General features: G+C 38.4%; 1 protein-coding gene across 1 annotated transcript in view; it reads left to right on the forward strand.

Annotated features, from left to right (window-relative positions):
- ITGA2 (integrin subunit alpha 2) overlaps positions 1-16,667 on the forward strand; it is a 102,410-nt gene that overhangs the window by 45,516 nt on the left and 40,227 nt on the right. The window contains exons 5-11 of the mRNA XM_040496824.1: positions 2,219-2,333; positions 2,510-2,637; positions 5,227-5,375; positions 10,273-10,423; positions 10,706-10,871; positions 13,541-13,617; positions 15,387-15,525. Coding sequence (XP_040352758.1) covers positions 2,219-2,333; positions 2,510-2,637; positions 5,227-5,375; positions 10,273-10,423; positions 10,706-10,871; positions 13,541-13,617; positions 15,387-15,525 — 925 coding nt within the window. The remainder of the gene's footprint in view (positions 1-2,218; positions 2,334-2,509; positions 2,638-5,226; positions 5,376-10,272; positions 10,424-10,705; positions 10,872-13,540; positions 13,618-15,386; positions 15,526-16,667) is intronic.

Here is a 16,667-nt window from a genome sequence, read left to right on the forward strand (position 1 = left end):
ATACTCTTAAGAATTATGTGGAGGGGCGCCTGGGTGGCGCAGTCGGTTAAGCACTCGACTTCAGCCAGGTCATGATCTCGCGGTCCGTGAGTTCGAGCCCCGCGTCGGGCTCTGGGCTGATGGCTCGGAGCCTGGAGCCTGTTTCCGATTCTGTGTCTCCCTCTCTCTCTGCCCCTCCCCCGTTCATGCTCTGTCTCTCTCTGTCCCAAAAATAAGTAAACGTTGGAAAAAAAAAAAAAAAAAGAATTATGTGGAAAAGGCTGACAATCATCACATTTTTTTGAAGCTGCTTAAGTTCTGGGCTTAAAGCAGGAATGTAGTTCTGGCATTAACAATTGGCATATTCTAATTTCAACTTCTTAATGCTGCTTTCCATTGCTTTTAAAACAAAAAAAAAATCTTGAACACTTCCTGAGTTATTATTTTTCAAGGTGATTTTAAAAAACCAGCTTGGGGATGGGGATTGATTATACTAATCAACATAATTGGTATTCGTTATTTGGCAAACTAATCAAAGGCATCAATTGTGATTTTTCCCTTAACTAATTGGCATCATGAAGTCGTGTTATAGGAGGAAGAACTATGGATTATTCACTGAGCATGAACTATGACCACAGCTGCTTTTCCTTTGAGCAACCAACAATTAAACTGGGTCAAACAAATTCCCTTTTATTCTTCCAATTTTTTTTTTTTTGCAGGTTCATACTTTTTTGTTAAATTTTAATAATTGAACCAGAGCTTTACATAATGTTAAACTTTGTAGATGCTCTTTAGGATCTTAACTAGACTTCCCTTTCCCATTTTTCTCCTTTTACATCTAGCAGTTCTAACAGGATTTAATGTAATGTTTTTCTGGTGTGATTTAATCACAATTTTATCAGGAGTTCTTGGCATTGAAAGGCTGATGAAAAGGAAAGATCTGAGATTGGGTTAATGGAGATATTAAGAATTGGAGTATGTATGATGTGGGCAAGGAGACAAGTGCCAGCTTGGATGACTTTTAGGCAGTGGAAATAGGGGGATCAGAAGTCCTCAAATACTTTATAACATCATTAAAAGCTGGCAGTTCATGTACCTCATTTGCGTTTATTTAGTGGATTTTCCCAAAGAATTTGTCTTCTTGGACTCTCCTTGAAAATTTGGAAGATCTGGCAAGGCTGGCAATGGGCAGGAGCCGTGGTGGCCTGCCCTTGTGTATGACACCTGGACTCTTCATTTACCATGGCATCTATACTAGCCCAGAGCACTCTTAGGTTCCTGCCTGATCCTGGGGCTTGTGGGTTCATGGTTTCCGCTGAATAGAATAAGTGGTAGTATACATATAATACAATAGTAAAAGTGAATAGTATAACCTTTGTTCAAGATAACAGTAGGGAAACCTGGGGTTCAGTCGGGTAAGCATCCAACTCTTGATTTCGGCACAGGCCATGATCTCACAGTTCATGGGTTTGAGTCCCCACCCCCACCCCCACCCCGCCATCGGGCTCTGCACTAACAGCACAGCATGGAGACTGCTTGGGATTCTCTTCTTCCTCTCTCTCTCTCTCTCTCTCTCTCTCTATCTATCTATCTATCTGCACTCCACCCCCCTGCGCTCCCTCTCCGTCAGAGTGAGTAAATAAATAAACTTTGGGGGGAAAAAAAGAATAACAACTGTAGTGATGCTGGCTAACAACTATGTGCCATGTGTTATTTACCCCACACTGTTCTAAATGCTTTACATCTAGAGAACCATTTAATCTTCACAACACCTTGCATGATAGTAGATATGATTATCCTCGTTTATAGATAAAACCCCTGAAGTCCAGATAACTGAGAGACAAACGATGAAGGAAAGCACCTCCTTTCTCTAGTTCGGTGACCTGAGGGTCTCCTCCCTACACCGCTGACACCTGTCTCCCAGCCCAGCTGCTATGTTCTCCCTCCCTTCTGTTTGTTCTTTCTTTCTGAGGCACTTTCTCTCAGAGGCTTTTTTGACCCGATAGTTTCAAGAGTTGACAATTTCTAGTATCTTGTGAAATCACAGAAATGATCTCGGGGGGGGGGGGGGGGAAAGAAAGAAAGAAAGAAAGAAAGAAAGAAAGAAAGAAAGAAAGAAAGAAAAAGAAAGAGAGAAAGAAAGAAAGAGAAAAAAGAAATGATCTCTAAGTTTTACAAATGGAGAAGTAGAAGACTAACATTTTCCATGTGTTTTGTCATTGTTCTCATTTCTTTGAAGACGTGTGGTCCCCTGTGGGCACAGCAATGCGGAAGCCAGTATTATGCAACTGGTGTTTGTTCTGATATCAGTCCCAATTTTCAGCTCTTGGCCAGCTTTGCACCTGCAGTTCAGAGTAAGTGATGAATGTGCAGAGGGTCCGAGCAATACCTTACATTGAAGGGCAGAGGCGGGATTTATCAAGTACCACCCAACCCCTCTCAAGTCCATTTTACTTTTGTCCTATTTGCACATAAGTGTGAAGAGTGAATTAACAATGGAAATCTGTTTCTTTCATCTTTTCCTGTGTAGCCTGCCCTTCCCTCATAGATGTTGTGGTTGTATGTGATGAGTCAAACAGTATTTATCCCTGGGATGCAGTAAAGAATTTTTTGGAAAAATTTGTACAAGGCCTGGATATAGGCCCCACAAAGACACAGGTATGGACATGAATAATACATACACTAACCCACAGATTTCTTTCTAAGAAAATATTCTTAGATATGAGATCTTAATATTTGCATTTGTCAAATCCCCACATTAAATGCATTTAATGTTAACCTTGACAGTTAATTGAAATTTGCACTACATTGAGTTTTTCTGTCTATGACGTTGCCCAGTGTTGGTCTTTGAGCTTAGATTTCTATTTCTGACAGGCATCAGATATAGGATGTAGCATTTTCATCTTTTTCAGCTGCTTATTTTTCCCTCCTATAACTTACGAATTTATCAATACATTTTAAAATCCAATATGTAGTATTTTCTTGACAGCCACTTGGACTAATAATTAATTTCTTTTGTTGTCCTTGAACTTCTGGGATTTTTGTAGAGAAGTCAATAGACAGTCAATAGGCGCCTGGGTGGCTCAGTCCATTAAGCATCAGACTGATGATCTCACAGTTCATGAGTTCGAGCCCTGCATCAGGCTCTCAGCACAGAACCTGCTTCAGCTCCTCTGTCCCCTCTTTCTCTTCCCCTCCCCCATACATACTCCCACATGCTCTCTCTCTCTCTCTCCCTCCCTCTCAAAAATGAACATTTTTAAGTCTATAAACAGCATAATCCTATCTTGTTATTTTTTAGTCTTTTATCATATTTTACTCAGCCCTTGCTTTTTTACACAGAATAAGACTTTTTAATAATTTTGTATAGCTCTCCATGGTTTAAGGAGTCTTTAATTTGCTTTTCTATCTTCTTGAGATAGGCATCCAAAACCCAGGAACAGAAGCTTCACGCTTCCAGAAAACTGAATAACATTTATTGTTAAAGTTCTGGGTCTTCTTTCTTTCTCTCCTATTGGACTTGCCCTTTCACGGTCATTCTGGTTGAACCAATATCAACAGAGCCAGTTGACAGAGTTCCCAGTGTATATTCTTGGGTTGTTCCTGTCATCTGATGCCTTGTGTCCAACATCTAGTAACACTTGTTGGAACATCTTCCCCTAAATGCTTCACAGTTAGCTATATTGAAATTTGATTTTCTGCTTTCCTGTACAGTATTACAAAATATTATTATACGTTTTCCATTGATGTTGCTTTTCAATAATAAGAGGACATTAATGTTCAAATCTTGGGAGGTTTCACTGTGGGCTTTTACCAGAAAATTCTATGAATAAGACCAGGTATAGCATTTCTTTCTGGATAGCATCCTGTTAAAGTCCCATTATAAGAGAAGTTTTCCTAGGTATCTGCTTGTTTTATCCATCTCTAAATGGACTTACCCCATAACATGACTTACTATATTTAATAGTCTCTTGAATGGAATTCATGGCCTTCCTCTTCTTGTCTTCCTACCCCCATGCATTTTCTTCATCTCTAGAGGTGATTTACACAGTCTCTTTTTCTTACCATCTAAATTTGACCTTTCTGTAAGTCCTAATATACTACATTTCCTTAAGTCTTCTATTCATTATTCCCCTTTCTCACACAGGAGTTTTGGGACTGTCATACCATCTTCCTCTCATATTAGACTTTGAAATTCATAGAGTGATTTTTGATCCTGTCCTCTCTCTCAAGTCTTACATCCTGTCCTAAAGAGAAGGCTCCACAAATATATTTTTCACATCTTCCCAGTGCCTACTTTGTTGCTTCCTAGCAAAAGTAGCTGATTGAACTCAGAAATCCAGGCCTTGCCCCTTCCACCTTCCTTACGTACTGACCTCTATCTTAAGGACCCTTTTACAATACTGACCTCTTGTTGCTACTTCCTATTCTAGAAGCCCCCAACTCCTATGCACAGAGGATGATTTCAGTGCTGAGAATAAGGACATTAATAGAAGTATTTGGCCCTCTTGATCTAAAGAATTAGGGTATGTGCCCCAACCTTGTTCAGAAGTTGTTCCATCTGTCAGATTTCTCAGATGAGACTCTCTAATGGCCTTTTCTCTGAAGGCCAAAAACCTCCTGCCTGCTTGCACATATAGCAGCTTTCTTCCAAAGATGCTAAAGTCTGTGATTAGAGGAAATCCAGAACAATAAATGCATTCAAATTGACTGTTTTTATTAGCTCACTCTTTTTTTCTTTCATTTTCAAATATAATTCTTTGTTTATTTGGCACCTGTTTTTAATTGATGAGCTGTTATCTTCCATCCGTGACTGCTTATAATTGTTTACATGTATATATACATTGTTGATCAGAAAGTTTATATCATTTTAATCTTTCTGTTATGAACTGGATTCTAATATTATCCATATTAAAATATTATAAGGCACTGCTTTAAAATCCATTACTAGATAATCTATAACTATTGTAGTCAAAAATCTATAAATATTACTCTTGAGAACCAAATCATATATGATAGGACATGATCTTGCTTATCAACAAATACTACTGCTGTCACTAACAGCCTCTAACAAAGAAGTCATCCCACTGGAAGAAAAAATAGCTATTCTTAAGAACAAAATTGAAAGTGCATATCAAATACTATCGTCCCACTTCAAATGCACTTTTGATTTTGATTTCTATTGGTTAATTAGAAATTATTTATAACTTAATGACAAGCCTTTAATAAACTTATGCTTTCTTGAAGGTGGGGTTAATTCAGTATGCCAACATACCAAGAGTTGTATTTAACCTGAACACTTTCAAAACCAAAGCTGCAATGATTGAAGCAACATCCCGGACATACCAATTTGGTGGAGATCTCACAAATACATTCAAAGCAATTCAATACGCAAAGTAAGTTATAATGTAAATAGCCCAAACATTTTGATAAAATAGAAGTGCTTTTAAGTAAGAAAGAAGAAAAAGAGACAAAGAAAAATAACATTCTTAGTGCCCACACTTAAATCAGAAGTAATTAAGAAAAGTTCAAACATTCTGTCATTTGAACACTTTGAGAAGGCACTAGGAAATGAAACTCTAAAGTCTTAGATTTCTAGGATTTTTATAAAATATTCCATGACTTTTGAAGAAGATTTTATATAAAGTAAAGGAAACGACATTAAAAGACCTTAGGTTAAGTAGGAAATGGAGCAATCTCCAATTATTTGTTTGTATTTATCAAGGCCACAGACAACTTGAGCTAATGGAGCCCTTCATGCACATTAAGAAGGGCCATAGAATCTTACATGTTTATGAACTTGGAGTATGAATTGAATGGAATGGGCTCACTATACTTATTACAGTCCGGGTGGTGTGAATGTTACAACTGTATAACCCTCTCTTAATTTTTAGCTCAGGGTCTCTGTTTTCTCAGAACTCCTTTTAATCATATACCTTTACAAAAATGCTAAAGACTCTCCTATTGTTAAAAAATAAATGAGAACAATAACTTCACCTTCCTTTAAGCCTACCTCCTGCCTTTGTCATCTTGTGCATTTCTTCCTTCAACTACCATAACTCCTTGAAAAATTGTCTATTTCCCACCCCCCCTCCACTTCCTCGAAACATATGGCTTGCCTCCAGGTGAACGTAGCTCTCTTTATCAGCCAACAACCCAGTGGTCCTGCCTCAAATCTCATCATCTTTAGCTTCCCTTGCCATTTGCTGACGACGAACACAAACTGTTATTCCAGCCCCAGTTGCCATGACATCACAAACTTCTAGAATCCCTGCCAGCTTTTTGTCAACAATTTTGCCTCTTCACTGGCTCCTTTTCCTATCTTTTCTTTACTAAACAGAGCCCTCTTTTTTTTTTTTTTTTTTTTTTATAGCTCTTTTCTCTTGGGCATTGTCTCCACTCTCATGGCATCCACATTAGCCCTGTGTGGGTCACCGCATTGCTATGTAGTCATTCTGAATTCCCTCCCAAAAATCCACACAGGCATTCAGTTGATGGTGGGTATATTTAATTTGGAGTGTTGGCTCACTTCTCAAATTCAATACATCCTAAACCAGCCTTATTCTTTTCCCTACCCGTGCTCCTGACTTTGCCGTTTGACTCATGCTACCACCTTTCCCCCAGGCATTCAAAGTAAACACTTGCTGGTTTTCTTTATTCTTTCTGTTCTTTCTTAATCGCACACATCTGGTCAGTCACCACATCCTGTCCTTTCTATTTCTGCATTTCCCATTGTATCCGCTCATTTTTCTGGATGTATATTGTAGTTGCTGTTTCTATCAACCATTGACTTTCCCTATATGTCTCATAAGCAGATGAGAAGATATGATTGGTTTGGTTAATCTCTGTTGTCCCCATTGAGATGTTCTTTTGGGCCACGCTATCTCTGCTGGCCAGTCCATTGCCTTTTGGTGAAGTGCCCTTTATAGGCCAGTAAACTAGACTCAGAGGAAAAGTAGGTTGACATAGAAAATGGCCTAGAAGAAGCTACAGACTGCAGAGGGCTTTTGTTTTCAACAGAAAGTATGGATGTGGTATTTTTCCCTGTGAGGAGCCTGGGGACCTGGTAAGCTTTCCTCTCAAGAAGAATGGTCACTGTTTGAAGATGTGACTTTTTTTTAGCTTTTATTGTCCTTTTAGAACTTCGGTTTTCTCCCTATCATCTCTCTCTCTTACACTGTTTCCCAAGCTAATAGAAATCTTGCTGCTGTTAAGAGAATTACTTAACTTCTTTTTTTTTTTTTTTTTTTACTTTTTTATTATTTTTTTAATGTTTGTTTTTGAGAAAGAGAGAGACAGAGCGCAAGCAGGGCAGGGGCAGAGAGAGAGGGAGACTCAGAATCTGAATCAGGCTCCAGGCTCTGAGCTGTCAGCACGGAGTCTGACACAGGGCTCAAACTCACGAACCATGAGATCATGACCTGAGTCAAACTCGGACACTTAACTCACTGAGCCACACAGTTACCCTGAGTGAGAATCACTTAACTGCTTACTCACATCTTCCAGAATTTAATTACCTTCCTTTCTCTTTTTCTTTTCTTTTCTTTCTTTCTTTCTTTCTTTCTTTCTTTCTTTCTTTCTTTCTTTTTTTTTTTTGTCTGTTTCTTTACAACATCAAATAGAATTCTGACTCTGTTTTAGTAAATATTGCCATTTTCCATTTATCTTATTTCATTGTGTGCCTATGGTTATCACCTATTATTCTAAGACCTGAAGGTAATCGGAACAAATGAGGCCAGTTTCTACCCTCAGAAATCTTATAATCATGCATGAGTTCATAAAGAGTATAATTCACTCAACAAATATTTCATGTAAGTACTGTATTCAAATTTGGGTGACAAATATAAAATCTTTTTCTATCCTTCTACATTCTATATAGAATACAGGAAAGTTTTAGGGATTAAAATGATATTCTCAGTGTTAAACATACTGAAATTAAAGTGTCCTTTGCACATTCAGGTGAAAATATTTAGCAGGCATTGAATACATAAATTTGAAATGAGAGAAATAAATGGAAAAAGATGTAGACTTTCAGGTGTCATCATATAGGTGGTAGGTAGTCCAAAGGAGTGGGTGGCATTCCTCAGAAAGAAATACAAAAAGAGAATCCAGTAGACAGAGAAAATGTTATTGGACAACTGGATACCCATCTAAAAACAAAATAAAGCTGAATCCCTGACTCAGTCAAATCAAAATAAATTTCAGCTGCACCAAAAATTTAAATCTAGGAAAATGGAATTATTAAAAGACTATGAGAAACTGGGTGACTAAAAGAAACAAGTCATACAGCTCAGAGCCTGGAGCCTGCTTCATATTCTGGGTCTCCCTCTCTATCTCTTCCCCCTCCCCCACTCATGCTGTCTCTCTCTGTCTCTCAAAAATAAATAAACATTAAAAAATTTTTTTAAATAAAAAAAAGAAACAAGTCATAGAGATAAGAAATCCTTTTAAAATACCATGTCAAATATAAAATAAACACATAAAAAGTTAATGAAATTGATTGTATCAAAATATTAAATTTCTATTTAAAAGATTAATGAACTGAAGAAAATATTTATATATATATATGACAAAAGATAATTTTCTTGACTAACAAAGATCTTATTAATTAGAAAAATAATGAACAATGCAAAGAAAAATGGACAAAGATAAAGAAAAATCAAGAGTTCATAGAGAAAAAATATAAATGGCTAATATAAAATGCTCATTATCTCTTCATAATGAAAAAGTACATATTAAAACAATGATATATTATTTCTCACTTATCAAAATGCCTTCAATTTAAAAGTTTAATAATCCTCATTGTTAAGGAAAGGAGATGGAGAAACTTGCATTTTTTTACATTATCGTAACATAAATTGGTGGAAATTTTTAGAGGACAATCTGGCAATATCTGTCCAAATTTGAAATGTGTAAATCCTTTGTCCCAGTAGTTTCACTACTAAGATTTTATCCTAATGACACAGTTGGAAAAGTATGCCGAGATACATACACAAAGACATTTATTACAGTATTACTTGTAAAACTCAAAATGCCCTAAATGCACAATAATGAGGAATTGGTTAAACTATGGTTACCCCCAAATAATGAGATATTATGCAGCCATTAAAAAAGGAGAGCTTTGTATGTGCTGGTATAGAAAGAGCTCCATGAAAAAAAACAAGTGTATAGACTATGCCCCCATTTGTGTGAATGTTTGAGGAATAGACTATGCACATACATCTAAAGAAAATGTTTTCTATAAGGGAACATAAATTGATAAAAATGGTTTCCTTTGTAACAGTGGCTTGGTGTCACATTTTTAAAAAATGTTTATTTGTGTGAGAGAGTGTGTGTGTGGGCATGTGAGCAGGGAAGGGGCAGAAAGGAGGAGACAGAGGATCTGAAGCGGGCTCTGCAGTGACAGCAGAGAGCCCTGTGTGGGGCTTGAACTCACAAACTGTGAGATCATGACCTGAGCTGAAGTCAGGTGCTTAACTGACTGATGAGAGACCCAGGTGCCCCTACATTTTTATTTTATACCTTTCCAGGGGCTTCTGGGTGTCTCAGTCAGTGAAGCGTCTGACTCTTGATTTCTACTCAGGTCATGATCTCATGGTTCATGAGATGGAGCCCTGCATCAGGCTCCACGCTGTTAGGGGAGCCTGCTTGGGATTCTCTCTCTCCCTCTGTCTTTGCCCCAGACCCCACTCACACTCACACACACACACACACACACACACACACACACACACACACACACTCTCTCTCTCTCTCTCTCTCTCTGTCTCTCAATCTCTCTCTCTCTCAACACACACACACGTGTGTGTGTATATCTATCTATCTATCTATCTATCTATATATATATCTTTCCAAATGCTTTGAAATTGTTTTGTCAACTGTACTTACTACTCTTTAAAGAACAATTTTGTATTGAAAAGTAAATGCAGATCCAATGAGTAAAATTGGTGACAGGATTGAATATCTTTGCTCTGTTAATTAGTATTAATGAATTTTTTCTTATCAGAAGATAATTCTAAGGATTCTTGATGTAAATACATGCACGTGCGCACAAATACACACACACACGCGCACACACACACACACACACACGCACATACCATGAAAACTATGCAAGATGTATATCTATTTCCCTTTAGGCTGCAAATAGAATGTAGGTAAATATGTCACCAGAACTGACCTAGAGATAAATTCCAAGTCACAATAGGTCATGCTCAAAGTTAAATTTCTAACCAGAGGTCCACATATTAGCTTCATCTTTTGATAGTGAGTTTTTAATTTTGTCTGCCACAGAGATTTTGCATATGCAGCAGCTGCTGGAGGACGACCAGGTGCTACCAAAGTAATGGTGGTTGTAACTGATGGTGAATCACATGACGGTTCAATGCTGAAGGCCGTGATTGATGAATGCAACAATGACAATATACTGAGGTTTGGCATAGCGGTAAGTAGATTTGCTTTTTAGTTGTCTTTCAGTTAATGGGTGCTCCTTTGTAACATCACTTCCCAAGACCGCACGCTCTCATTGGCTGCTCACAGCTTTATAGGAAAAGAAAATTTTTACTCTGTCTCCACGTCTTGTTGATTTTCAGTCCCATTGACTACAGGGTTATGGATTTACTTCTCCAGAGGCTCCATTCTGTTCAGAAATATAATACTAGAAAGTATAATGGGATAGTGGAGTACAGCTATAATGACCTTTTTTCTCTCTGTCTCTATTTTCAAGGTTCTTGGGTACTTAAACAGAAATGCCCTTGACACCAAAAATTTAATAAAAGAAATTAAAGCAATTGCCAGTATTCCAACAGAAAGATATTTTTTCAACGTGTCTGATGAAGCAGCTCTACTAGAAAAGGCTGGGACACTAGGAGAACAAATTTTTAGCATTGAAGGTAAAAGAACTCCATCTTTCAAAAACTTTTTTCGAGAATTCTTGATTTTATTACTGTATATTTACTCTAATAATGTTAACTTGTATACCTTATATGAAAGGACTCCGATGAATCAGTAAGAAAAGTAGACAACGTGAATAAATAGTTTATAGAAGATACAAATGGCTAGTAAACATAAGAAAATATTCCCAATTTCAGTAATTGTTTTAAAATATAAATTAAGTCAATGTTACTTTGTGCCTAAAGGATAACAACGATTAGTAATATATGATCTTGGAGATATTATGGGGAAGCAGAGAAGCTCATATACTATTGATAAGATTATAAATTGTATAGCTTTGGGGGGGAGGGCAATTTAGTAATATCTATTATAATTGTAAATAGTTTTACAATGTTTTACACTACATATTTTATAATCATAAAAAGTTTTGTCTTTCTATCCTATTATATAATTTCTGAAATTCTTGAATTTGTTTACAACAAACATGTATACATTTAAGGTTAGAAAAGTATAGGGGTGCTGACTTTGGCTCGGGTCATGATCTCACGGTTCATGAGTTCGAGCCTTGCATCAGGCTCTGGGCTGTCAGCTCAGAGCCTGGAGCTTGCTTCGGATTCTGTGCCTCCCTCTCTCTCTCTGCCCCTCCCTCACTTGTACTGTGTCTCTCTCTGTCTCACAAAAACAAACAAAGGTTAAAAAAAAATTTTTTTAAGTTAGAAAAGTATAGTGAAGATTTTTAATAGTTCAGATTTCAAGGAAATATGTTATTTACCAGATCTACAATAATTTACTTATATGGCCTTGGAAGGTCTAGTCGGTGTAGAAATACTCCATGTTTAAGAACTCACTGTTTGGAACACATTTCCCAGTTGGTAAAAAATCCCACATGATCCAAATTCTGGTTCCTGGTCATTAGTTCAAATAACTCTCAGCAGTAAAGAGCCTATTTTATTGAGCACCTGCTATATATCAGGTATCTTTCAGAAGCTGGGTCCAGGGGCATTGCATAAATTAAGCATTAATTCCTGAGTCTTATCTTTATTTCCTGATTGTCCACTGGAGTCTTCTATCCAAAAAATATTATTGCTTCTTTAAACATCTGATGATACTTCTAAGCTGTTTAAAATCAGCATCAAAATCCAAATCCAATGTGCTCTGAGGTAATATAAAATTATTTGGCTTCCTATGGTACAACTTACACTTGTTTGTGGTGGCATTGACATGAATAATCACAATTCAACCTAAATGCCAATTAGAAATTATTTTGTGCCTTATCTGCTATTATGGATTTTGGGGAAGCACTGCGCTACTTTATTAAAAATTGTCTTGGGGCACTTGGCTGGCTCAGTCAGTGGAGCATGTGACTCCTGATCTCGGGGTTGTGATTTTGAGCCACGTATTGGGAGTAGCAATTACTTAAAAATAAAATCTTAAAGAAAATGAATCTCTTATCATCCTTTGTAAATTATTACATCTTCTAAACAAGTGACTGTGTCATGTTATATATTATATGTATTACTCTCTATGTCAAATTGTTGGTCTAGGAACTTACTCCTTTTTGTGAAGACTAATGAAATGTAACCATTTTGACCATACCGAGTCCTACAGCTCTGGTGTCAAAGGCAGGCACATATGTAGAAGTAGGACAAACTGCCCAACTGGTAAAATTCCTACTCAGTCTTGAATCCTGGATCCTGAAACCTCACCCAAATATCTGTCTGTTTAGTCTTCATGACATGTCAGCTACCTGGCTCTTCCAACTGCATCTGAGATATGTGTACACTTATTAGTACCGATATTTATTTATTTTTTTAATTTTTTTTAACGTTTATTTATTTTTGAGACAGAGAGAGACAGAGCATGAACGGGGGAGGGTCAGAGAGAGGGAGACACAGAATCTGAAACAGGCTCCAGGCTCTGAGCTGTCAGCACAGAGCCCCACGCGGAGCTCGAACTCACGGACTGTGAGACCATGACCTGACCCGAAGTCGGACGCTTAACCGACATAGCCACCCAGGCGCCTCTAGTACCGATATTTAAAAGCTAAAAATTCAGTTAATTTCTTAGCTAGGAATAATAACTTTTTTTAAAAAAAGGCCATGACTGGGGCGCCTGGGTGGCGCAGTCGGTTAAGCGTCCGACTTCAGCCAGGTCACGATCTCGTGGTCCGTGATGAGTTCGAGCCCCACGTCAGGCTCTGGGCTGATGGCTCAGAGCCTGGAGCCTGTTTCCGATTCTGTGTCTCCCTCTCTCTCTGCCCCTCTCCCGTTCATGCTCTGTCTCTCTCTGTCCCAAAAATAAATAAACGTTGAAAAAAAAATTAAAAAAAAAAACAAAGGCCATGACTTCAGTTTTTATCTTACCTCATCCCCTATATTGAGTGTTTTTGATATCAAGAACATCCTAAGCATACAAGTAAACGCATTAATGCATAATCAAGATTAAGACCAACTTCAAACACTATCTTGGAAGTATTGCGAGTTCCCATATATGTTAGAATACTTCTTAGTGATTTCTCCATCCCAGAATATTTTTGAGTGACCATGAGAACATTGTGTGTGTGTGCATACGTGTGCATATGTTCACGTGCATCTGTGTGTGCACGTGTGTTTGAAAATCTGATTTAAAATTTGACAGCAATATAATTCTCAAAATTACCTTTTTGCAGGTACTATTCAAGGAGGGGACAACTTCCAGATGGAAATGTCACAAGTGGGATTCAGCGCAGATTACTCTCCTCAAAAGGTGTGTAATCAGATAACTTCCAGCCATGCTGTCATTTGGCTCAACACTTCTGGGCACAGCGGCTTTATAGAGAGAGTGGAAAAAGGAGCCATGTAGTGAGCAAACGTTCAGCTTCTCAGTCATAGTTGTTTAGTTTCTTTGCGCTGCTGCTTTGTCAACTAAAAAGTGAAGGATAACAATGCCTTCTCTTCCACGTTTCACAGAGGTTTTTATGGAAAAAAAAAGAAAATGCTCCAAAGGACAAGCACTGTATTAATTCAAGGGATTGTCATTGCAGGAATCTCCTTTAAATCAATTAACTACCAGAAAAGTTTATTTAAAAAAACACACACACACACACACTCTTGTTAGCACTGCCATTGGTGAATTCTGAGTTGCCAGAGTATCTCTTTTCTAAGAGCAGAGACAGAAGATAGGTGAAAAAGTGAGGAGTTAGGACACATGTGAGATGCAACGTCTTCTTAGCTCAGAAAATCCATTCTTCCTTGTCATAAACATCCACTTCCTAGGGCTCTGGTTCCAACTCTGCTCAGGGTCCTGGTGGGATAGTAAAGGGCCCAGACACAGTGACACTGGAAAAGCCTAGGGAACAGTATGAACTCAGAGAATTTGATTGCCAGAAGCAAGGATCAGGAACGGCTTGGGGTTTTTTTCTCGAGAATAAAAGGTGCTAACTTTTTCTGGATCACCAGTCGTTAGAGATACTCACTCATAAAAGTTATGGGTTTTTCCCTCCGGAAAAAAAAAATGTAAATGAACCCCTCACACAGAGAATTTTGCACACACCTTCCTGAGATTTTTGTACACTTCCTGCAGTCCTTTCCTGCACCCCCGATTCAGAGTCCCACATTTATGACAGTCATTCTCTTCATTTCATGGTCTCTTGTCCTCAAAATGGGCACATCATCTTCCAACCTGCTGTATTTTTAATGGCTTATATTTTTCAATCCAAAATCCGTAACTTTGGTGTTTTCTACGATCTAAGATCAAAAACTGAAAAAAATAATAAATCCCATCCTGACAACCCTGCCTTCTGTGGTGATGTATCGCTTTTGACTGTTTGGGTGGATGTTGAGTCCCTCAGAGCAGCCTGTATTTCTTGTGTGCCGCCTCCCAACCCCGCTGTGCTGACCGTGGCTGTTCTCCACCAAGTAGACTGAATGTTCTGCCCTAGTTACCTTTCATCGCTGAGCTATTTTCAAACAGATGGGATAGGATATAGATGATGGAGGAACATCTGAGAAGTGACCAAGAGGAAAGAGAAAGAATGTTGAAAATAGAATAGGTCAGAAGGGGGCCTGCCAGGATGATGTGCCTGGACAGCAGAAACGCCCCACCTCTCTTCCTCTGCCAGCTGCACTTCCTTTTTTCTCAAGCATGCCCCACATCCGACCGTGAACTTTTCTTATGACTATGTGAGACAGGAGGCTCATTTCTGACTTCTTTCTAACAGCTCACACTGTTTGACATTTGCAGATGGGGGGCTCTGAATGCAAATTGGAAGGTGGCTATGTGCTTCTCCTGTAGCGTAGTAGAGATTTATCTACAGAATGTATCAAGGTAACATAGCCCCAGGGAAGACTTTTCTCCAGCACAAAATATATTAAAACAATTTGAGCATCTATCAATTTGGACATACATTCATATATGTTTTACTTTATCATCTTCTTCTTAAATCTAGACCCTTTATTTCAATGTTTTGCCTCCCCTGCATTCTCGTGCCTTAAACATGGTTTATTTTCATGGTCTTCATTTTTCATTTATTTTAGGATATTCTGATGCTGGGTGCAGTAGGAGCTTATGGCTGGAGTGGTACCGTGGTCCAGCAGACATCTCATGGACATATGATCTTTCCTAAACAAGCCTTTGACCAAATTCTGCAAGATAAAAATCACAGTTCATATTTAGGTAAGGCATAGCAGCATTTGACTCAGAAAATTTAAGCTCCCTTTTTTTAAACTAGCCCCTTGCTGGGGGGCGCCTGGGTGGCTTAGTCGGTTAAGCATCCAACTTCCACTCAGGTCATGACTTTGTGGTTTGTGAGTTCGAGCCCCACATTGGGCTCTGTGCCGACAGCTCAGAGCCTAGAGCCTGCTTCAGTTTCTATCTCCCTTTCTCTCTGCCCCTCCTCTGCTCATGCTCTGTCTCTCTCTGTTTCTTAATAATAAATAAAGGTTAAAAACAATTTTGAAAAAACTAGCCCCTCTCTGAGTTTCAAGATCCATTAAGCAAAGCCCTTGAAGTGTCATCTAATTATTATATTTATTACACATGTTTATGTTGCCTCTTTGCAAATCAGACCTTGGCTATAACTATTTAATGACATACTGTATTACACTTACTGATGTCTTCTGGCTATTCAAGCAGTAGTTATTCCTGGGAAGTGCTTGCACTTCTCCCAAATGGAAATAGTTCCTAGAAGCCAATATAGTAAATGGGAGTCTTATATTAATTTAGAGTTCTTAGTCTTTTTGGTTCCTATAATAAGCAGCCACTGATTTTGAGTACCTACTATGGGACATTTCCTGAGCTGGCTATTCTATCTACATAAACATTTAAATCCTTCCCACAACCCTTTGAAGAAAGTATTATTATTCCCATTTTACCGTTGAGAGCCAGTGAGGTTAATAACTTGCCCAAAGGCAAACAACTTAGCAAGCGGCAAATCCAGAATTTGAACCTGGGACTGTCTGACTCCATAGCCTATGTTCTGTCCACTGCATTCCATTACCTTTTAAATTCATGTAATTGTTCATTCAAAAAATACTTGTTGAGTGCCAAGTTCATGAGGGGCTGATGGGACAACCCAGAATCTAGGGCCTGTTTTACAGGCAGGTGTCGCACCCGTTTGGAGCAGTGCTGCTGGAGCACACTCAGATCTGGGCATCGCCCTGAGGGAGCGCGGATCACACTGACTTCACCTTTGGCCCTCTGTCTTGTTCTCCCCTCTGGTGCACAGATGCTACCACTTAAAACAATTTTGTTAATGTTTATTCATTTTTTGAGAGAGAGAGAGAGAGAGAGAGAGAGAGAGAGAGAGAGAGAGAGAG

Source organism: Herpailurus yagouaroundi, unplaced genomic scaffold (assembly GCF_014898765.1).
Source record: "Herpailurus yagouaroundi ecotype Mexico unplaced genomic scaffold, PumYag 29, whole genome shotgun sequence".
Classification (NCBI taxonomy): domain Eukaryota; kingdom Metazoa; phylum Chordata; class Mammalia; order Carnivora; family Felidae; genus Herpailurus; species Herpailurus yagouaroundi.